The sequence below is a fragment of the Tamandua tetradactyla genome, chromosome 3 (genome assembly GCF_023851605.1).
Source record: "Tamandua tetradactyla isolate mTamTet1 chromosome 3, mTamTet1.pri, whole genome shotgun sequence".
Lineage (NCBI taxonomy): Eukaryota > Metazoa > Chordata > Mammalia > Pilosa > Myrmecophagidae > Tamandua > Tamandua tetradactyla.
Window position 1 is genome coordinate 188644080 of NC_135329.1, and position 23814 is coordinate 188667893.

At 36.9% G+C, this 23814-nt stretch overlaps 1 protein-coding gene across 15 annotated transcripts in view; it reads left to right on the top strand.

Annotated features, from left to right (window-relative positions):
* The window catches only part of SPAG16 (sperm associated antigen 16), a 1149776-nt gene that overhangs the window by 60794 nt on the left and 1065168 nt on the right, over window positions 1-23814 (top strand). For 14 of the 15 annotated variants that reach the window (XR_013173027.1, XM_077155025.1, XM_077155020.1 and 11 more), the window contains one exon: window positions 17709-17816. Coding sequence is in view for 13 of the 15 variants with exons in the window: in XM_077155025.1 (XP_077011140.1) it covers window positions 17709-17816 (108 nt within the window). In the remaining 2 variants the exon portion in view is untranslated. Of the gene's footprint in view, window positions 1-17708; window positions 17817-23814 lie in introns of those variants that run through there. The other variant, XR_013173028.1, reaches the window with a different exon arrangement.

Below are 23814 nucleotides of genomic sequence, written 5' to 3' on the forward strand. Positions count from 1 at the left end.
GTCTAAGTTGGTTCTCTTTCAGACAACGTGTAGAAGGGTCATACATTTTGTCCATTTTGCCAATCTGGAACTTTTGATTCAGGAGTTTAAACCATTTACAGTCAATATTATTACTGTAAAGCCAGGACTTATTTCAATAATTTTAATCTTTGTTTTTTTAAAAAGCACTTTTTATTGTGAAATATAACGTATATACAAAAGTGATAAATTTCAAAGTACATTTTAACGAGTAGCTTTAGAACAAATTTCAGAGTATGGTATTGGTTAGAGTTTCACTATTTCAGGTATTTCCTTCTACCTGCTCTAAGACACTACTGGGACTGAAAAGAAATATCAATATAATGATTCAGAAGTCATAATCATTTGTTAAATTCTGTCTTCTCTGTTACAACTTCTCCTTCTCCTTTGATCCTTCTCCCAGTCTTTAGGATATTTTGGCAAGACCATTCTAACCTCTTCATGTAGAAAAGGGGTATCAACATTATGGGGTAGGGGGAAGCAACTGGTTGATGCTCTTGGAGTGACTGGTAACTCTGATTTTTAGGGCTTGTCTGGCTTAGGAATCATCTGGAGGTTATCAGTTTCTGAAAAATAAACTTAGTGAGTAAAATTTTTATAGCGTCTCAGGTCCCTGGGTATTCCTTAGGGTTTACAGGGGTACTGTTGGTTGGGGCTTGGCCTCCCATGGTGTCATGGTTAGGGACAGGTGTCAACTTGGCCAAGTTGTGGTAGCTGTTTATCTGATTGGGCAAGCGCTGGCCTGTCTGTTGCAATGAGGACATTTCATAGGATTAGGTCATGATCAGGTCAGCTACATCCACAGCTGATTCCATTTGTAATCAGCCAAAGGGGAGTGTCTTCTGCAATTAGTGATGCTAAATGCAATCATGGGAAGCCTTTTAAGGAGGACTCAGAGGAGACAGGTTTCATTCCTGCCTTGGCTGGTGAGCCTCTCCTGTGGAGTTCGTCCAGGCCATCCATTGGAATCATCGGCTTCGCAGCCTGCCCTGTGGATTTTGGACTCTGTGTTCCTATGGTCACGTGAGACACTTCCATAAATTTTATATTTGCAAGTGTTCCATGTTGATTCTGTTTCTCTAGAGAACCCTAACTAATACACATGGCAATTAGCAATATCTAGCTAAAGCTTGCATAAGAGTGACCTCCAGAATGTCCTCTTGACTCTATTTGAAATCTCTTAGCAACTGATACCTTATTTTCTTAACATTTCTTTTTATCCCTTTTGGTCAGGTAGGCATTGTTGATCCCATGGTGCCAGGGTCTAGGCTTATCCTTGGCAGTCATGTCATGTAGACTTACACATCTGGACACATGTAGGGGTGGAGGGTAATGATTTCACTTACAGAGTTGGGCTTAGAGAGAGAGAGAGGCCATATACAAAACAGGTTCTCTGGAAGTAACTCTTAGACTTTATTTTAGGTAGGCTTAGCTTCTCTATTACAGATATAAGCTTCTTAAGAGCACACCTTATCAACAGAGGAGTGAATAAACAAAATGTGGCATATACATATTATGAAATATTATGCAGCAGAAGATGAAATGATGTCCTGAAACATATGACAATGTGGATGAACCTTGAGGACATGAGGCTGAGTGGGGTAAGTCAGACACAAAAGGACAGTTACTGTATGATTTCAGTTTTCTGACCTTGGTAGAGGTAAACTCAGAGTCTTATTATCCAGAACATAGGGAACCTAGAGATGCATGGAAGTTAGAGATGGGTGAAGGGTCAGCCAATGACATTAAATTTAATTGCAAGGGTATGGATAGAAGTGAATGCAGTTCATTAGTGCATCTGTAAGTAATATTGCCTTACTGAAAATGAATATGATTGAAAGGAGTAGTATAGAACCATGTATCCCACCAATTAACACTGCAAATGTGAATGAGTTTTTGTATGAACTACTTCAAAGGTAGGAATTTTGTACAAACAGTTTATGATATCGGGGAGTGGGGGAAAACTACTATTGCATGCTATGGGCTATGTTTAACAGGAAGACATCAGCGATCCCGCAACAATACCAGTGGTAATTAATGCGGAGGGGAGTCGAGGTGTGCCACAAGAGTTAAGGGAAGTTTGGATTTTCTATTTGGTGAGGGTGTGTTTATCCATTGTTTTCCTTTTGGAAGCACTGAAAATTGTTTAAAATTGAGTGTTGGTGATTTTACCACTAAGTGAGGATAATGTGAGACATGGACTGTTGACTTAGGATATTATTCATGATGCCCAATGGATGGAGGTGGCTGTGGTGTATACATATGATCCAATCTTTGCTTATAGAAAGGAACGAAATTGTGAGGCATGCAACATTGTGAATGAACCTGTGGGACATTATGTGAATACAAAATAAACCAGAACAAAAGAGCTAAAAAAAAAAAAAAAAGAGCAAGCCTCAAGATTAAGAACTTAACCTCTTAATTTGGGAGTTGCTCATGTTTGAGAGCATATCAGAGATTTCCCAGGTGGGAAAGTTTAATGGTTCCATGTTTTTTCTCCAGTTCCGCATGGGGCTTTGCAAATACTTTTCAATTATCTGCCCAACATACTCTGGAATGTATCCTGTATTACATTAAGCTATACAGAATGGCAAGACCTCATTCTCAATTCCATGCTCTATGTGCTTAGGTTGTTTAACTGAAATAGCCAGACAGGTTAAGTTAGATTGTGTGCTACAGAAAATTTAGGGTTCAGACAAAATAAACCTCTCTTCCTTTAGTCTTATACAATAGTTGAAGTTCTGAAATATAGATAATACCATCCTTTACCCTGTATTCTGATTTATCTTGTTCTCAACCGGATCAGCTTTGTTCTTATCTCTCAGTTAAGCCTGATCTTTTTTTTTTTTTTTTTTTTTGCTTCTTTAACAGTTGCTGTATGTAAGAATGCTGACTTTCAGGGCTGCGTTATCTCCAGCTCTGAGTCTTAGGTGTCAAACAGGTACCCAAAGTTCCAGGAAAATACTGGGTTATTACATATATAGTGCAGCATCTCAGAATTTAGAAATAATGATTAAAGCTCAGAAATAAATGTGACTCCTGTGAGAGCTTACAATCCAGTCCTTGGATTTGGTGCTATTACTCATAACCCCCCTAATGAAATACCATTACCTCTATCCATTCCCATGCCTTAAAGTTCAATCTTGTTAACTAGTTTGTGCGTTTTAGGTAACTTTTCCCTCTTCTTTAGCTCCTGTCTATTTCTAGGTCCCCCTATATTCTACGTTTTAAGACATTTTCAAAGGAGTTTCGTACTAGTGAAATCATACAGTATCTATCCTTTTTTGTTTGGCTTATTTTGCTCAGCGTTTGTCCTCTAGGTTCATACATGTTGTCCATATGCTTCAGGACCTTATTTCTTCTCACTCTGCATAATATTCCTTTGTATGTATATATCACATTTTGTTTATCCACTCATCTGTTGAACACTTGTGTTGTTTTCGTCTTTTGACAGTTGTGAATAATGCTCCTATGAATGTTAGTGTGCAAATGTCTGTTCGTATCACTGCTTTCAGCTTTTCTGGGTATATACTGAGTAGTGGTATTGCTGAGTCATAAGGCCTTTGATATTTAGTTTTCTGAGGAACTGTCAAACCGTCTTCCACAGTGGCTGTACCATTTTACGTTCCTACCAGCAGTGCATAAGTGTTCCAATTCCTCCACATCCTCTCAACCATTTGTAGTTTCCTGTATGCTTAATGGTAGCCATTCTTGTAGGTGTGAGGTGATAGCTCATTGTGGTTTTGATTTGCATTTCTCTTGTAGCTAATGAAGATGAACATCTTTTTATGTGCTTTTCAGTCATTTGTATTTCCTCTTTGGACAAATGTCTATACATAACTTTTGTCCATTTTATAATTGGATGGGTTGTTCTTTTTTTGGTTGAGTTGTATAATTTCTTTATATATACTTATATTTTAGTTTGCTAATGCTACTGGAATGCAATATACCAAAAATAGATTGACTTTTATAAAGAGGATTTTTTAAGATGCAAGTTTATACTTCTAAGGCCATAAAAATGTCCAAACAAAGGCCCCAAGAGAAAGATAACTTGACTCAAGAAAGGTCAATGTCTATCACTTGTGAAGGCCATGGCTGGTGTTTGTTTGCTGGTCCCTGTCCCTGGTTTTGTTGCATTTAGCTCCTGGTTCCAGTGGCTTTCTCTTAAGGTGTCTGTGAGTCCGGGACAAAACTCTGTGTTTCATCTTTTAGCTGAGCATCTTATGAAAAGGCACATAGTGACATCTTCTGGGCTCTGGTTCCTTCCTAGCTTTTCTCAGCTTTCTCAGCTCTCTCAGCTCCTGGCATCTCCTGGGGATTCTGCATTTCCAAATGTCTATGTCTAAGCTTTCACTATTGATACTGCAGGTATCTCCAAATGTCTGCATCTTTGGCGGCTCTGAAGCAACTGTGTTTTCTCCAAAATGTCTCCCCTTTTAAAGGACTCCGGTAAACTAATCCAGACTCACCTTGAAAGGGGGGAGTCACATCTCCATAATCCAAAGGTCACACTGACAATTGGTTGTATTGAAGTAATCAAACATTGAATTAATCGAACCAAAGCCTGTAACCACAATTAAGTGGGTCATTCTCCACAGAAACACTCTAATCAAAGGTTTGGCCATGTAAGATTAGATCAAAATTGAAAGAAAATGGTTTTCTGGAGTACAGAACTGTTTCAAAATAACACACTATATATTAAACTCTTATCAGATTTATGGTTTCCAAATACTTTCTCCCATTTAATTGACTGTCTCTTCACCTTTCCAAAAATGTCCTTTGAGGCACAGAAGCATTTGATTTTGAGGAGTTCCCATTCATCTATTTTTTCTTTCATTCCTTGTGCTCTGAGTATGAGATGTAAGAAACTATCTCTTATTTCTAGATCTTGAAGATGTTTCCCTATATTTTCTTCTAGAAGTTGTATGGTACTGGCTTTTATATTTAGGTCTTTGATCCACTTTGAGTTAATTTTTATATAGGGTGTGAGGTAAGGGTTCCTTTGACTATGGATATCCAGTTTTCCCAGCCCCGTTGATTGAAAAGACAATTCTGTCCCGGTTCAGTGAATTTGAGGGCTTTGTCAAAATCATTTGCCTATGTATCTGGGTGTCTATTTCTGAACACTCTGATTCCACTGATCAATATGTCTATATTTGTGTCAATACTCTGCTATTTTGACCACTGTCAAAATACACTGTGGCTTCATAATAAACTTTAAAATCAGGAAGTGTAAGTCCTCCCACTTCATCTTTTTTAGTATGTTTTTGGCTATTTGGGGTCCCTTTCCATTCCAAATAAATTTGATAACTAGCTTTTCCAAGTCTTGAAAGTAGGTTGTTGGAATTTTGGTTGGTATTGTGTTGAATCTGTAGATCAGTTTGGGTAGAATTGACAACGTAACGATATTTAGCCTTCCTGTCCATGAATATGGAATGCCTTTCCACCTATTTAGATCTTCTTTGATTTCTTTTAGCAGTGTTTTATAGTTTTCTAAGTACAAGTCCTTTACATCTCTGGTTAAATTTATTCCTAAATACTTCATTCTTTTAGTGCTACTGTGAGTGGAATTTTTTCTTAATTGTCTCCTCAATTAGGTCATTATTGTGTATGTAAAAATTCTGATTTTTGTGTGTTAATCTGCTGAGACCAGCTCAGCATAAGGGGTTGAGGAAGGCATCATGAATCTGAAAAATAAAGACACTCACACAGAAGTCTTTTAAGATGAGAGCAGGGGACTCATGTTACAAAGGACAAGAACCCTGAGCACTTGCTCAGTACCATATTTATTTTCTCAGTACAATAGAGCGTGTACAGAAATAACTTTTTGTTTGTTTTTATTCTTTAACAGTTTGTGCAGACAGAGAGAGTGCCTGTTCCTTCATTATCCCCATGATTATGGGACAAAGAGCATGTTTTTGCTCTGTCTTTTCTGGAATGATAGCCAAGTGGATGTTTCTCAACTTTGGCTAACTTTAGTGTTCCAAAGTTAACATTCCATCATAACCCACAGGTCTCAGTGTTCTGAGTCTGCAGATATTTTGCAAAGCTGCTACTTTGACTTCTCTTATTTTTCCCCTCATTATTCATATGTCCTGCCACTTTGCTGAATTTGTTGATTAGCCTAATTAGCTTTGTCATAGATTTCTCAGATTTTCAAAGTATAGGATCATGTCATCTGCAAATAATGAAAATTTACTGCTTTCTTTCTAATTAGGGTGCCTTTTATTTCTTTTTCTCATGTAATTGCTCTAACTAGAAGTACTAGCACAGTGTTGAATAATAGTGGTAACAATGGGCATCCTGTCTCTTTCGCAGTCTCAGGGGCGAGGCTTTCGATCTCTCACTATTGAGTATTTTGCTACTGTGGGTTTTCAGATATACCCTTTATCATATTGAGGAAGTTTCCTTTGATTCTTATCTTCTGAAGTGTTCTTATCAAAAAAGGATGCTGAATTTTGTTGAATGCCTTTTCAGAGTCAATCAAGCTAATCATGTGATTTTTCCCTTTTGATTGAATATTTTGTATTACATTGATTTTCTTATGTTGAGCCACCCTTGCATGCCTGGAATAAACCCAACTTGGTCATGGTGCATCATTCTTTTAATGTGCTGTTGGAATCTATTTGTAAGTATTTTGTTGAGAATTTTCGCATCTATATTCATTAGGGAGAGTGCCCTGTGGTTTTCCTTTTTTGGCCTGTAGTTTTCCTTTTTTGTAGTATCTTTATCCAGTTTTGGTATTAGAGTGATTTTAGCTTCATGAACTGCATTATGTTGTGTTCCTTTGTCCTTATTCTGTTGGAGGAGTTTGAGTAGGCATGGTGTTAGTTCTTTTTGGAATGTTTGGTGAAATTCTCCCATGAGGCCATCTGGCCCTGAACTTTTATTTGTATGAAGATTTTTGGTAACTATTTGAATCTCTTTACTTGTAATTGGTATGTTGAGGTGTTCTGTTTCTTCTTGAATCAGAGTAGGTTGTGTATTTCTAGGAATTTGTCCATTTCATCTAAGTTGTCTAGTTTGTTGGCATAGTATCCTCTTATGATTTCATAATTTCTTTAGTTTCCAAGATAATGTTCTCCTCTCATTTCTGATTTTACTTGTATCTTCTTTCTTTTTTTCTTTGACTATCTAGCTAGCTAAGTGACCATTGATTTTACTGATTTTCTCAAACAACCAACTTTTGACTTTATTGATACTCTCTATTGTTTTTTTGTTTTCCAATTCATTTATTTCTGCTTTAATCTTTGTTATTTCTCTTCTTCTATTTGCTGTGAGGTTTATTTGCTGTTCTTTTCTAGTTCCTCCAGGTGGCAGGTAAGTTCTCAATTTTTAAATCTTGTTTTCTTTTTTAATATACTCATGTATACCAATAAATTTGCCTGTTAGCACTGCCTTTGCTACATCCCATAAGTTCTGATATGTTGTATTTTCATTTTCATTCATCTCCAGATATTTACTGAGTTCTCTTGCAATTTCTTCTTTGACCCAATGGTCAAAGAATGTGTTTATATACTCTCCATATATTTGTGAATGTTCTGGTTCTTTGGTGATTATTGATATCTAGCTTCATCCATTATGGTCAGATAAAGTGCTTTGATTAATTTCAATCTTTTTAAAATTTATTAAGACCTGTTTTTTGCCCCTGCATGTCATCTGTCCTAGAGAACGTTCCATGAGCACTAGAGAAGAATATCTATCCTAGTGTTTTATAGTGTAATGAACTATATGTGTCCTTTAGGGTTAAGTCATTTACCACAATGTTTAGGTTCTCTATTTCCTTATTGATCCTCGTTTTGGTTGTTCTATCTATTGAAGAGAGTGGTTTAGAGAAGTGTCCCTTTATTGTTGAAACATCGATTGCTCCTCTCAGTTTTACCAGTGTTTGTTTAATGTAATTTGGAGCTCCTTGATGGGGTGCATAAACATTTATGATTGTTATTTCTTCTTGGTGAATTGTCCCTTTTATTAATATGTAGTGTCCCTTTTTGTTACTTATAACGTCTTTGCATTTAATGTTTATTTTTTTCTGATATTAGTACAGCTAAATCTGATATTAGTACAGCTACTCCTGCTTTCTTTTGCTTACAGCTTGCCTAGAATATCTATTTCCATCCTTTCACTTTCAATATATTTATTTCCTTGGGCCTAAGATGTGTCTCTTGTAAACTGCATATAGATGGGTCAATTTTTTAAATCCATTCTGCCAATTTGTAACTTTTCTTTGTGAGTTTAGTCTGTTAACATTCAATGTTACTACTGTAAAGGCAGTTTGTGAATCTACCATCTTATTCTTTGGGTTTTATTTGTCAGATTTATATTTTTCCCTGACTTTATCCTTTAAGTTACCCTTACTAATACTGTTCAATCCTGTGCCCTCCTCCAGACAGCTCTCTCTTGACTTTTCATCTGACAGAACTTTCTTTAGTATGTCTTGCAGTATTTCTTTTTAAATTCTCTCAGCATTTGTTTGTGAAAATTTTCATCTCTACCTCAATTTTGAAGGACAATTTTGCTGGAAAATTTTCTCCTTCAGAATCGTAAATGTATTATAGTACTGCCTGCTCACCTCCAAGGTGCTTATTGAGTAGTCCTAACTTAGCCTTCTGTGATTTCCCTTGTATGTGGTGAGTTGCTTTTCTCTTGCTGCTTTTTCTGATGGTCTGATAACTATGTGTCTTGGAGTGGGTCTATTTGATTTTTCATTGGGCTTCTTTAACTTGCATATTTATGTCTTTTATAAGGGTTGGGATGTTTTCTCTTGTTATCTCCTCAAATAATCCTCCTAGCCCTTTATACTTTTCTTCTTTTGGGACACCAGTGATTTTTATATTTGTGTGCTTTGTGTTGTCCATCATTTCCCTGACATTCAAATTTTTCCATTTATTTCACCATTTTATTTTTTGCCTGTTCAAATTCAGTTGTTCTGGGTGGGCAATGGTGGCTAAGTGACGGAGTTCTTGCCTGCCATGCTGGAGACCCGAGTTCAGTTCCTGGTGCCTGCCCATGTGAAAAAACAAAGAAACAAAAAACCCCCAAAAATCAAATTCAATTGTTCTATCCTCTAGTTTACTTATTCTTTTTTTCTGCATCTTCAAATCTGTTCTTGTGTGTCTCTAGTATATTTTAAATTTGATCTACATTATCTGATTTTTCATAAGATCTGCTATTTTTCTATTTGTTCTTTCAAATTCTTTAGTTTCTTCTAGTGTCTTCTTGATATCTTTTATGTCTTTAGCCAACCCATTGAACTTATTTAGGAGATTTGTGTGAACATCTTTGATTAATTGTTCAGTGTACTGTATTTCCTCTAGTGTTTTAATTTGGCTATTTGGATGGGCCAAATTTTTTTGCATGTTCACATACTTTGTGATTTTCTGCTGCCTTTAAGACATTTGATTATCTTCCAAAGGTTATTTTGAAAGTTGATTTCCCTTGCTTATCTAAGCTTTTGTAGTTGCTTCGGTTAGAGTTACAGATCCCCTTTTGTACTTGGTTTGTTTGTAATTCCCCACCAAACCAAGGCTGGGTGCTCATGTAGTAGTGCAGCGCTAATTGAAGATCTGTTAAAAGGCAGGCATAAAGGCAGTTTGCCAGACTGTACTTTCCTTTTCTTCCCAGAAGATGGTGGTCTTGGACTACTCCCAGGCCCAGTCTTTCCTAAGTCAGCTGGCTAGGCTGGGATCTAATCTCGTGCAAACCCAGCAAGGCCACAGTTCTCCCTGTGCACTAATAACCACCAGCCCTGGGATTGTGGGTTGGGCATTATACGCCTCGGCAGTGAATCTGCTTGTTAGCTTAGCTTGATGGGTCTGGTGGCCCCAGGCTCCCATATGGAAATTCAAATACCTCTGCCTACAGCCAGCTGGGAGTTCCTGGCAGGGCAGTGTGGTTCACTCCTGCCTCCCCATCTCCACCTGTGTATGCTGGGAGTGTACCGGGTTTCCATGGAGGAAGAATTGAAGCAGTGGGACTCAGGGAATCTCTTTTACTGACCATTTGTTAGATCCACTCAGCTCTGTGTCTGACTTTCTCCCAAGGGGAGTAGGCCCCAGTCTCGACCAAATCTAGGCACCCACATCAGCATGCCTCAGGCATGCAAAACAGGCTCTGTGCTCCACAAGGTCTCTGTGCACAAGTATACCAATGGCTTCTGGGTTCCCCACAGATCTCCTTGGTTCAGAGCTGAGAGGGAACGTCTCTCAAGCTCAAGTGTGGGAGCATTGTGCTCCTTCACCTCCCACTCCATCTTGTGTATTGCAGCCCTCCCCAGGTGTGAATAAACTCACCTCATCTTTCCAGTTGTATTATCTCCCCTTTTTCATCCAGGTTTTCCCTAAATAATATAGAAATCCCTCTCTAGTCCTAGAACCAGAAATCCTGTATCCTAGAACCACTGTCTCAGTTGTTTTTCTGTCACTTTTCTAGTTGATCCATGGAGCAGGGGTAAACTCAGCCCTATTCTGCATCTTCCCAAAAGTTCCTATCCTTTGTTTTTATGTCATATCTTATTTTTATTTCCCTTTTTTAGTTATCCTTACTGATAATATGCTCTCAAAGCTTCTCTCTCTTTTCTGTTCCTTTCAGCCTACAAACTATCCAGCTATCTAGTGTCTATATGTGAATATTTTAAACTCTCCTTCTTTTTTTTTTCTTTTTCTTTTTTTGCATGGGCAGCTACCAGGAGTTGAACCCGGCTCTCTGGCATGGCAGGTGGAAATTCTGCCAGGAAATTCTGCCACTGAGCCACCATTGCACCTCCCAACTCACCTTCATTTTTGAAGGACAGTTTTGCTGGATAAAGAATTCTTGGCTGGCTGTTTTTTTCTTTCAATACCTTAAATACACCACTGCCTTCTTGCCTCTATGGTTTCTGATGAGAAATTGGCACTTGTTCTTATTGCAGTTCTTTTGTATGGGACAGATTGCTTATCTCTTGCTGCTTTAAGGATTCTCTCTATATCTTTGGCATTTGACATTCTGATTAGTGTGTGTCTTCTAGTGGGTCTATTAGGACTTATTTTATTAGGAGTACTCTGTGCTTCTTGGACATGTATATTTATACATTTTGTAAGAGTTTGGGAATTTTCAGCCATTATTTCCTCACATATTCTTTCTGCCTTTTTCTTCTTCTGGGACATCCATTATATGTATATTTGCGCACTTCATGCTGTCTTTCAACTCCCTGAGATCTTGCTTAATTTTTTTCCATTCTTTTCTCTATCTGTTCTTCTCTCTCTCACTAAGATTTCATTTGTTCCATCTTCTAGTTCACTGGTTCTTTTACTGCCTATTTGAATCTGTTGTTGTATACCTCTAGTGTATTTTAATCTCTTCCATATGCCTTTCATTCCCATTAGTTCTCTTTTGTTTCTTTTCATACTTACAAGTTATTCTTTCTGTTCACCCTTGTCTTTTCAATATCCTTTACCTCTTTAGTTATATTTTCCTTAATTTCTGTGAACTGATTTAGGAGATTTGTTTGAACATCATTGATAAGTTCCAAATTCTGTGTGTCCTCTGAAGTTTTAATTTTTTTTCCCTTGACTGGACCATATTTTCCAGTTTCTTAGATGGCTTGTAATTTTCTGCTGACATCTAGGTATGTGATTATCTTGATGAGTTTGTTCTGAAGATTAGTTTCTCTCTTTTGCCTAAGGTTTTATTGTTGAGTGGCTTTGTGTTAAGGCTATTCTTTCATACTTGGTTCAGCTTATTCTATGTCTTTAGAATTGTCCATATTTAACTCATCAGATTTTTTCATCACTTCTTCATCTGATTCTTACCCTGGATATGCAGTACAGTTTTAAAAATTGTACTGTTTGTGTAATTGATCCACCCCCAGGAGAAAGTTTCCTTTTCTGTCTTCCTTCTCCAGGATTTTGATTTGTTCTGATTGTTTCTGTTTTGCCTCTATAGTTTTCATTTATTTATTTTTTAAACTTTCCTTTCATTGCTTCTGGCTGCTTTTGCCTTGGAGGAAAATTTTGGGAACAGGGTCACCTTTGAGAAGACTTCTCCAAGTCAGTATTACCCCTACAAAACAGGTTCAGGCCCCAAACAGACCTGTTCCAAATAGCCCTGGGAGAGGGTCAGGAGTCATGCCAAAAAGCCATTTTGTAGGCACCCTGAAACTACACTTCCTGGCTTGGCCAGCAGATTGTGCTCTTCAGCAGACTTTCCCCTGCAGTCCTAAGGAGGTCCTCTATCTTTAAACCTTCACTGTCTTTGTTTCTGTCAGGGGTGGGGTTTAAAACATGGCCATGGTGGTCCCTTTCCAGGGTGGATTAAAACATTGGTTCAGAGCTGGGACCTAACAATCTAAATTTGCCAGTCAAAAGCCATGATCAATCTTGGGGCTCACCCCTAAGAAGTTTATTCCTGAAAAGAGAAGCTAAGCCTGCCTATAATTAAGTGTGAGAGTCACCCCCAGAGAACCTCTTTTGTTATTCAGATGTGGCCTCTCTCTTTAGGCCAACTTGCAGGTGAACTCACTGCCCTCCTTGCTATGTGGGACATGACTCCCAGGGGTGTAAATCTCCCTGGTAACGTGGGACCTGACTCCTGGAGATGAGCTGGAATCCAGTATCATGAGATTGAGAGAGCCTTCTTGACCAAAAGGGGCTAGAGAGAACTGAGACAAAATAAAGTTTCAGTGGCTGAGAGATTTCAAACAGAATCAAGATGTTATCCTGGAGGTTATTCTTATGCATTATAGAGTTATCCCTTTTTAACTTATGGTGTATTGAAGTGGCTAGAGAGAAGTACCTGAACTTTGTCCAACACCTTGATACTTGAAGATCACTGTATAACCATATAGCTTTTACAGTGTGACCATGTGATTCTGAAAAACCTTGTGTCTGATGCTCCCTTTATCCAGGGTATGGACAGATGAGTGAAAAAATAAGGATAAAAAATAAATAGTAATGGGAGGTGATAAAGGGTAAAAAAATTGGTTAGACTGAAATACTGGTGGTCAATAGAGGAAAGGGTAAAGGGTATGGGATGTATGAATGTTTTCCTTTTTCTTTATTTTTCTGGAGTAATACAGATGCTCTAAAAGTGATCATGGTGATGAATACAGAACTATGTGATGATATTGTGAGCCATTGATTATATATTATGGTTGGACTGTATGTATGCGAAGATTTCTCAATAAAAATATTGAAAAAAAAGAAACAAATTAGATGATTTCCTTATTTTGACTTGCATTTCTATAAAATGTTTAGGAAACAAAACCATTTGATCTATTTGGGAGGAAACAATAGTTTCCTTATCAAACTCCCAAATCAGTTTCATGACTCTATCACAGGTTTTGTAGAATTATATTTGTGTAAACATTTTTTTCTGCCCTACAAGCTTTTAAGCTCCTGAAAGGAAGGTACCATCTTACTTCCCAGATGGTTCCTATCATGGAGTGTTGCAAAAGTGTGTAACAATAAACAATGGTTGATTTGAAAAAAAAAAAAAGCCGCTATCGGTACTTGGCCATGCCTCCCCCCATCACCCCATTATTTGGGAGAGGTCTTCCATGTCTCTCTCTGTCTGCAGCAGCCAGCCAGGGACTGGATCTGTTGTGGTTCAGCCTAGAGAGTGAGGAAAAGACACTGGCAGCTGACGTGGAGTGAGTTTGTTTTTTCTGCAGTTTCTCCATCCTGGTCTTCCCTGGATGCTGTTCATTACTCCTCTGGTCTCTGGAGCTCCAGAACAGTTATTTCAGACAGTTTCTTCCTGTCCACTAGCAGCTATTTTTGGGGGAGGAGTGAGTCCTGGAGTTCACTACTCTGCCATCTTCCCCAGAAGTTTCTCTCTAGTGGCTTGTTTTCAGATATTGACATGATATTGGATTTTTAGCTACTGTTCTAAAACTAATATTATACATTTTTGAGATAATGTATTACTTAACTTGGCACATTTTAGAGCTTAATTGCTTTGATAGGTCTATCAGGGTATTCTGATTCAAGATATCTTTAAGATATGCAATTAAAATGAATGTTCTAAGCCACCTCATTCATTATTCCTTTTGCAAAGTATTTGTAAATATTCATTTTCCTTGTAGAGAATTTACCTCTTCTCTAGACAGCCTTGCCTCAAATATCTAAATGAAATAAAGATTATTTTCAAAATAAATTAGAATTCAGGTGAGGGTCTTGTATTTTCATGACAAAATATCAACTTGGCCTTTTACCTTTTCTGACCACTCTTCTTGAGCACTCTACTCCCATATTCATTAGGTTCTTGGTGATGGCAGGGGGTTCTGTCTTCTTTTATTCCGTCTTTGGTTTTTGGGAGGCCTCATACACCTGAGCCTTGGGAGTCAGGGCTTTTTCGGTATTCCTGCCTCTTCTCATGGTCTCAGTAGTGCAGGCAAACTGCCACGTATTGGCAGTTTGTCTTGGTGGGAATTTTGTATCCTTATCCCAGCAGCAGGTGACTTCTGCTTGGTATTATGATAAAACATTAGGCCCAAGATAGTTACCCGGATGATTCATCAGGGGTAGGGAGTTCTTTTCCCTATCTCCCACCTGCAAAGTGACTTTGCATGTGCCTTGTATGCTCCCTTTCCTCAGAGCCCTTGGAAATGGATGAGGCTTTGTGCTTCTCTTCACAGAAGCTACCAAATGCCTCCTCCATTGTATTATCCCGGAGCTCTCTGGTTTCCTGCCCTGCTCATAAAAATTTCTCCTGAGACTTAGTCGAAGCCTGTGGGAAGGAGATAGAGGATAAATTTCAACTCCCATTTTGTCAGGAACGCCAACTATTTCAGATTGATATGCTAATCCAGTCTGGACCTTTAAAATGTTAGCTGATTTCTGGCTCTCTTTCAACAGGTGATAAAGTTTGTATTCCTGAATTTCTTGGAGTGGCTTGTCCAATATTTTGATTTCAGTTTGTCTGGTTACCTGTCATCTTAGCTCTCTGATAGTTCACAAAAAGTTGCAATTTTTTAGCTTATTTGGCTTTTTGTTTTTATTAGGGATGGGATGCGCTTTTTGCAAGTTTGCAAATTAGGTGCACAAATTCTTATTTAACTTTTAAATCTAATATAACAAAAATTTTATTTTCAATTAACAGTGTAGATATATGGTTAAAACTAGAAGTTTGAAATATTTAGAATAAAAGAAATTATGCATGATAATTTGGGGAATTCAGAATCATTCAATGTTAAAAAGTATTGCCATGGACATAAGGGTCTCATAATGAACTTGACCACAAGATTTGTCTTAGTTTATTTTCTGACTTAAAAAACAGTGGAAATTTATTGGGTCATAGTTCTAAGGCTCGGAGAAGTCTATAATTGAGGCTTCTCTAAGGCGATGCTTTTTCCCTGAAGACTATGGCCTTCTGGGGTCTGCTGCCAGTCATCCTTGAGGTTTCTTGGCTGTTCTATCACATGGCGATATCTTGTTCTCTCTCCTGGGTGCTGTTGACTTTTGACATCTTGCATCTCCCATGACTTTTCTTTCCTTGTCCAGTTCCTTTGCCTGTGGTGATGTCAGACATATTGGATTGAGGTCCACCCCACCCTTATTCAGTTTAGGCATCCCTTAACTAATAATAAAAGTCTTCTTTACAGATGGGTTCTCATGCACAGGAGCAGCAGTTGGCCCTGAATGCCTTTTGTGGGACGTGATTCAATCCCCAACATTGTTGTTGAGATGCAAACCATTCTAAACCATGGTATCTTTTATGATTAACAGTACGTGTATGAAACTCTTGCTCTAACATTGAAAAATAAACTATGTATGTATGAAGGAAAATTAGCATTCATTTTTGTTTCTGAGTGAGACATTTTAGCCAGGAGCAACACAATAGCAAACAAATTAAGAAAAAAGAAATACTTGAACCTTGAATGATATCATTGTCTGTTTCATTTTTGAAAATAAGCCTCTCATAATAGGGGTTAAAAAAAGCGTTGCTCATGTTGTTGTAATTGAGGCTGTAATTGTTTGGGGTTAAAATGCATATAAATGGGGAAAAGTGTTAATATCAAACAATAGCATTAAACAATGCATTTTAATATACTCCAAAGGCATATTGGAACCAAGAGTTGAGAGACTGCCATTTTAACTGATTTGTCACTGTACAGTCAGTGAAAGCATGGGCGTTAATGGCTTTCATTCACTGGTTATTTTTTGTAGAAATATCTATAAATATATGTTAATTTGCAAAAAAACTTGATGGTAAAATGACAAAAGAAGGCTTTTAAAGAAGTTATCTAAATTTTTCTTAGCAAGTAGATAGAATATATAATTGTATGTATAATAAGGCCAAATTCATAACAGGGAAAATTTAGACTGTTCCTTCACATCAATGCTGATGTATATACTATGAATATGAAGCAGCCATTTCAATAGTCACTAAGAAAAATTTGCCTTCAAGAGTTGGCATTCTGATTTTCTGTAATAGTAAATGGCAGTTTTAAGTATGATTAATAATTAAATCTTTTGAGAAGCAAAAGAAATTGGGAAGTTATACTAAAATGTTAGTATATCCTAATTTTCTTGGGAAAGTAGTTGGTCACTATTCAAATTCATGATTAATTTTTAGGTTTTTCTTTTCCTTCATGGAGTAAAACAAAAGCCACAGAAAATGTTAAAATCTTGGAAAGAATAAACTAATAGTTCATATAATCATTAGCATACTTAGTAGATAATTTTTCAATAATGAATATTTTAATAAACTTTCTTGCATATACATGATTGTTGCCATGAAAATAAAGTTGACAGTTGGATGGAGTTGACCATTAGTACTGTTTGGTTATTTGGTACATGGTTGTTTACATGTGATGAAAACTACAAAATTAGCAGTAAAATAAAGAACAACAGAAGTCAGAAAAGAAGGGAGGAGAAATTAAAAAGAGAGGAGAGGAAGAGAGGAAAGAAGTAAGGAAGGAGGGAAGAAAGAAACTTGGATTAATGGATCAGAGACATTTTAATTTGCCATATGCCAGTGAGACTTTTCACTGCACTGAACAGTGTTACTTAACTAAGACTATCAGAGAATTTTTTTTCTTTGTCAGCTATATTTTACATTAGTATATTGAAATTAACATATTATGGAGGTAAATTGAAAATTCACATTAATTTTTCATGTACAGCCTTGGTTTAGAAAAGGTTTCTCTTACTTGCTCAGGCCAGGGGATTGCAGAAGGTATATCCAGTTGAGGAATGTTTTTGTGTTACCACACTGATATTAAAGATTTTTTCACCAGGCTATCATTTATTTCTAGTAAGATGATCTGCAGATGGCATATATTTAAAATATGATTGCCAAAATAAAATCTTTGTTTTTCAGAATTGATATGCTTTCCATCTCAACTTTTCAGAACTGTATTCCCTTTTAGCCTTATTTCCTACGATGTTTAGAGTGAAATTTATAAAGTCTTTTCCTTAAATTATACTATTTTTTATGTATTTCAATTGATAACCAAGCAAGTAATGGATTATAAATTATTCTGTCAGCATACCTTTAATATTCATTTACTTAAATGAAGTGTGGATGAATATTATTTTTGAAACTACAGATTTTGGGTATTTAACACCCCTCCCCCATACACAGATGTTCAATGAGAATTATAGTGCAATCTTTATTTTTCAGTTATTCAATACTGGATTTTAACTGATGAATACGTATTTTTTCAGAGAAGAATTAATGATTTTTAAATTTGTTATTGTTATTTTCAGCAAGGCTAGAGAAGATCTATTGAAGACTCAGAAAGAACGCGATTTTCATCGAATGCACCACAAGCAAATAGTCCAGGAAAGGAACAAATTAATTAATGACCTCAAAGGGTAGGCTGATAATATTTGTTATATTAAAGTATTATTTAGTTAGTAAGTTAACACTGCCATGTGTTTTAATCTGCTAGGCTGCCAAAATGCAATATACCAGAAATGGACTGGCTTTTATGGGAATTTATTATCTTAGAAGCTTACAGTTCTTAGGCCGTGAAAATGTCTTTATCAAGGTAGCATCACATGATGCTTTCTCCCAAAGACTGGCTGCCCATGATCTTAGATACCTCTGTCTCATGTCAAGGCACATCAGCAGTGTCTGCTGGCCTCTTACTTCTCTTCCAGATTTCATTGCTTTCAGCTCCTGGATTCCTCTCTGTTTCTGTGGCTTTTTCTCTGTATTTTATTCATTTATAAAAGACTCCAGTAAGAGAATTAAGACCCTCCCTGGACTATGCCCTACCTGGAGTAAGCTATTCAGGAAGTCCCATCTATAATAGGTTTACCCTCACAGGAATGGAATAACTTGAAGAACGTAATTTTCTGGGATCCATAGGGCCTCTAAATCATCATACCATGTAAAAGGCCTCAGACGAAATTATTCGTTCAACATTTATTGAGCATCTACAGAGTATCTGACATTAAAACATGTGTTTAAAATATAAAGATGAGTAAGTCTATGCCCTTTTGCTCAAGAGACTCAGAAACTGTTGGGGTGAAATATATACTGTATTGTTGCTGTGCCAGCCAAGAAGGAGCAGCCATCCCATCCAACCTGGGGTGTGAGAGGATTCATGGACATATTTCCAGAGGTATTGAATTCTAAAAAATAATAAGAATCAGCAGATGAGGGAGTGGGGTTAGTACCATGCTCTAGGCAGATGATACCTGTTTGCAAAGGCACCAAATCATGAAGGAGCATGGCATGTTCATTAAATTGCAAGCATAGAGAGCAAAATATAGATGGGATTTGACAAGTAGGGCATATAAGTGACCTTGAATTTATGCTAAGAGTTTTAGAATTTTTTCTGTAGACTTTACTCCGCCCCACCCCCCAAAACACACATATACTCCCCCAAAAGAAAAGTTTACAATCCTTAACTAACATTTTCCCTTGCTTGATTTAGGTAAGTGTTGTCCAATAACTTTCTGTGATGTTAGAAATATTCGACTGTCTAATACTGTAGCCAATACCTACATATATTTTTGAGCACTTGAAGTGTGGCTAAGGCAACTGGGGAGCTGTTTTTCTAATTTTGTTTCATTTTAATTCATTTAAATTTAAATAGCCATGTTTGGCTAGTGGCCATATTGGACGATGCAGCTTTTATAGGTGTAACAACCTGACTTTTCTGATTTCTCAGTCACCTGTAGCTGACTCATGGTATCTCAGAATCAATATAAATTTCAAACTTGGCAATATTTTAGAAACTAAAGTTTTCTCATTTTTCTTAAATTAAACCTCTATAGGAATAAGTCGCCACTTTAAAAGAGAGTTTATATCAACTTACAGAAAAAAGGTCTTAGAGAATATACTGTCTAATCTTGACTTAAGTAATTTTTTTGTTAGTTTGTTTGTTTTTGTTGTTTTTATGTGGGCAGGTATCAGGAATCGAACCCGGGTCCTTGGCATGGCAGGCGAGAACTCTGCCTGCTGATCTGCTGTGGCCTGCTCAGTGATTTTTTTTTTAGTCTCGTATTTGGTGGTTTTTTTTGTTCAGAAAATTGTTTTATATTCAGATAAATTCAGGAAAAATTGTCAAAATTATTTGTTTCCCTTGAATACAACATTTACAAGAAAGTGCAATACCATAGAAAAAGCTTGGACTTTGGAGTCGAGTAAACATTGATTGGAAGCCTGGCTCCATCATTAACCTTTTGGTGCCCATTGTAGTTTTGTGTTCCTCATATGTAAAAATGGTGATAATACATTTTGTATTAATGTATATAAAGCACTTGGTACAGTGGTTGGAGCGTAGTAGATGGTAAACACTTTGGACATACCCTGAATCTGAGAGTATGTGTTAGATATATACTATTTCATCTGGATTTCCGTTTCATCTTTTTGTATGGGCATGAGATACATTAGCAACAACCATGTCACTCTGTGGGTATTGTCCTTCACATATATTTTTCAAAAGCCTCTATCATTGCATTTTCCACTGTGCTCCCTTCACCAGGACTTTTTTCAAGGTCACAACTGATGACATGTTTGGTAACAGAGCATCCCCTTTTGCCAGAGACTTATTTGTATTCACTTACTAATCAGGATGGTGTTTTCTTTGCCCACTGGGCAGTAGGTGAGCCAGTCCCAAATCTTCACCTTCATGACTATTTTCTTTTTTTTTTTTTTAGCTCAGATGCAGCTTCATTCAGTGTTTTAACATGATTACTTTACAATTAGGTATTATTGTGCTGTCCATTTTTGAGTTTTTGTATCTAGTCCTGTTGCACAGTCTGTATCTCTTCAGCTCCAATTACCCAGTAATTACCCTGTTTCTACCTCCTGCTGGAGTCTGTTACCAATGACATATTCCAAGTTTATTCTCAAATGTCCGTTCACATCAGTGGGACCATACAGTATTTGTCCTTTAGTTTTTGGCTAGACTCACTCAGCATAATGTTCTCTAGGTCCATCCATGTTATTACATGCTTCATAAGTTTATCCTGTCTTAAAGCTGCATGATATTCCATCGTATGTATATACCACAGTTTGTTTAGCCATTCTTCTGTTGATGGACATTTTGGCTGTTTCCATCTCTTTGCAATTGTAAATAATGCTGCTATAAACATTGGTGTGCAAATGTCCATTTGTGTCTTTGCCCTTAAGTCCTTAGAGTAGATACCCAGCAATGGTATTGCTGGGTCGTATGGCAATTCTATATTCAGCTTTTTGAGGAACCACCAAACTGCCTTCCACAGTGGTTGCACCATTTGACATTCCCACCAACAGTGGATAAGTGTGCCTCTTTCTCCGCATCCTCCCCAGCACTTGTCATTTTCTGTTTTGTTGATAATGGCCATTCTGGTGGGTGTGAGATGATATCTCATTGTGGTTTTGATTTGCATTTCTCTAATGGCCAGGGACATTGAGCATCTCTTCATGTGCCTTTTGGTCATTTGTATTTCCTCTTCTGGTAGGTGTCTGTTCAAGTCTTTTTCCCATTTTGTAATTGGGTTGGCTGTCTTTTTGTTGTTGAATTGAACAATCTCTTTATAAATTCTGGATACTAGACCTTTATCTGATATATCATTTCCAAATATTATCTCCCATTGTGTAGGCTGTCTTTCTACTTTCTTGGTGAAGTTCTTTGATGCACAAAAGTGTTTAATTTTGAGGAGCTCCCATTTATTTATTTCCTTCTTCAGTGCTCTTGCTTTAGGTTTAAGGTCCATAAAACTGCCTCCCATTGTAAGTTTCGTAAGATATCTCCCTACATTTTCCTCATAACTGTTTTATGGTCTTAGACCTAATGTTTAGATCTTTGATCCATTTTGAATTAACTTTTGTATAGGGTGTGAGATATGGGTCTTCTTTCATTCTTTTGCATATGGATATCCAGTTCTCTAGGCACCATTTATTGAAGAGACTGTTCTGTCCCAGGTGAGTTGGCTTGATTCTTATCAAAGATCAAATGTCCGTAGATGAGAGGGTCTATATCTAAGCACTCTATTCGATTCCATTGGTCGATATATCTATCTTTATGCCAATACCATACTGTTTTGACCACTGTGGCTTCATAATATGCCTTAAAGTCCGGCAGCACAAGACCTCCAGCTTCGTTTTTTTTCCTCAAGATGTTTTTAGCAATTCGGGGCACCCTTCCAGATAAATTTGCTTATTAGTTTTTCTATTTCTGAAAAATAAGTTGTTGGGATTTTGATTGGTATTGCATTGAATCTGTAAATCAATTTAGGTAGGATTGACATCTTAACTATATAGTCTTCCAATCCATGAACACGGTATGCCCTTCCATCTATTTAGGTCTTCTGTGATTTCTTTTAGCAGTTTTTTGTAGTTTTCTTTATATAGGTTTTTGTCTCTTTAGTTAAATTTATTCCTAGGCATTTTATTCTTTTAGTTGCAATTGTAAATGGGATTCATTTCTTGATTTCCCCCTCAGCTTGTTCATTACTAGTGTATAGAAATGCTACAGATTTTTGAATGTTGATCTTGTAACCTGCTACTTTGCTGTACTCATTTATTAGCTCTAGTAGTTTTGTTGTGGATTTTTCCGGGTTTTCGACGTATAGTATCATATCGTCTGCAACAGTGATAGTTTTACTTCTTCTTTTCCTATTTTGATGCCTTGTATTTCTTTTTCTTGTCTAATTGCTCTGGCTAGAACCTCCAACACAATGTTGAATAATAGTGGTGATAGTGGACATCCTTGTCTTGTTCCTGATCTTAGGGGGAAAGTTTTCAATTTTTCCCCATTGAGGATGATATTAGCTGTGGGTTTTTCATATATTCCCTCTATCATTTTAAGGAAGTTCCCTTGTATTCCTATCTTTTGAAGTGTTTTCAACAGGAAAGGATGTTGAATCTTGTCAAATGCCTTCTCTGCATCAATTGAGATGATCATGTGATTTTTCTGCATTGATTTGTTGATATGGTGTATTACATTAATTGATTTTCTTATGTTGAACCATCCTTGCATACCTGGGATGAATCCTACTTGGTCATGATGTATAATTCTTTTAATGTGTTGTTGGATACGATTTGCTAGAATTTTATTGAGGATTTTTGCATCTATATTTATTAGAGAGATTGGTCTGTAGTTTTCTTTTTTTGTAATATCTTTGCCTGGTTTGGGTATGAGGGTGATGTTGGCTTCGTAAAATGAATTAGGTAGTTTTCCCTCCACTTCGATTTTTTGAAGAGTTTGAGGAGAGTTGGTACTAATTCTTTCGGGAATGTTTGATAGAATTCAGATGTGAAGCCGTCTGGTCCTGGAGTTTTCTTTTTAGGGAGCTTCTGAATGACTGATTCAATTTCTTTACTTGGGATTGGTTTGTTGAGGTCATCTATTTCTTCTTGAGTCAAAGTTGGTTTTCATGTCTTTCCAGGAACCTGTCCATTTCATCTAAATTGTTGTATTTATTAGTGTAAAGTTGTTCATAGTATCCTGTTATTACCTCCTTTATTTCTGTGAGGTCAGTAGTTATGTCTCCTCTTCCATTTCTGATCTTATTTATTTGCGTCCTCTCTCTTCTTCTTTTTGTCAATCTTGCTAAGGGCCCATCAATCTTATTGATTTTCTCATAGAACCAACTTCTGGTCTTATTGATTTTCTCTATTGTTTTCATGTTTTCAATTTCATTTATTTCTGCTCTAATCTTTGTTATTTCTTTCCTTTTGCTTGCTTTGGGATTCGTTTGCTGTTCTTTCTCCAGTTCTTCCAAGTGGACAGTTAATTCCTGCATTTTTGCCTTTTTTTCTTTTCTGATAAAGGCATTTAGGGCAATAAATTTCCCTCTTAGCACTGCCTTTGCTGCGTCCCATAATTTTTGATATGTTGTGTTTTCATTTTCATTCGCCTCTAGGTATTTACTAATTTCTCTTGCAATATCTTCTTTGACCCACTTGTTGTTTAAGAGTGTGTTGTTGAGCCTCCATGTATTTGTGAATTTTCTGGCACTCTGCCTATTATTGATTTCCAACTTCATTCCTTTATGATCCGAGAAAGTGTTGTGTATGATTTCAATGTTTTTAAATTTTTTAAGACTTGCTTTGTGACCCAGCATATGGTCTATCTTTGAGAATGATCCATGAGCACTTGAGAAAAAGGTGTATCCTGCTGTTGTGGGATGTAATGTCCTATAAATGTCTGTTGAGTCTAGCTCATTTATAGTAATATTCAGATTCTCTATTTCTTTATTGATCCTCTGTCTAGATGTTCTGTCCATTGATGAGAGTGGTGAATTGAAGTCTCCAACTATTATGGTATATGAGTCTATTTCCCTTTTCAGTGTTTGCAGTGTATTCCTCACGCATTTTGGGGCATTCTGGTTCGGTGCGTAAATATTTATGATTGTTATGTCTTCTTGTTTA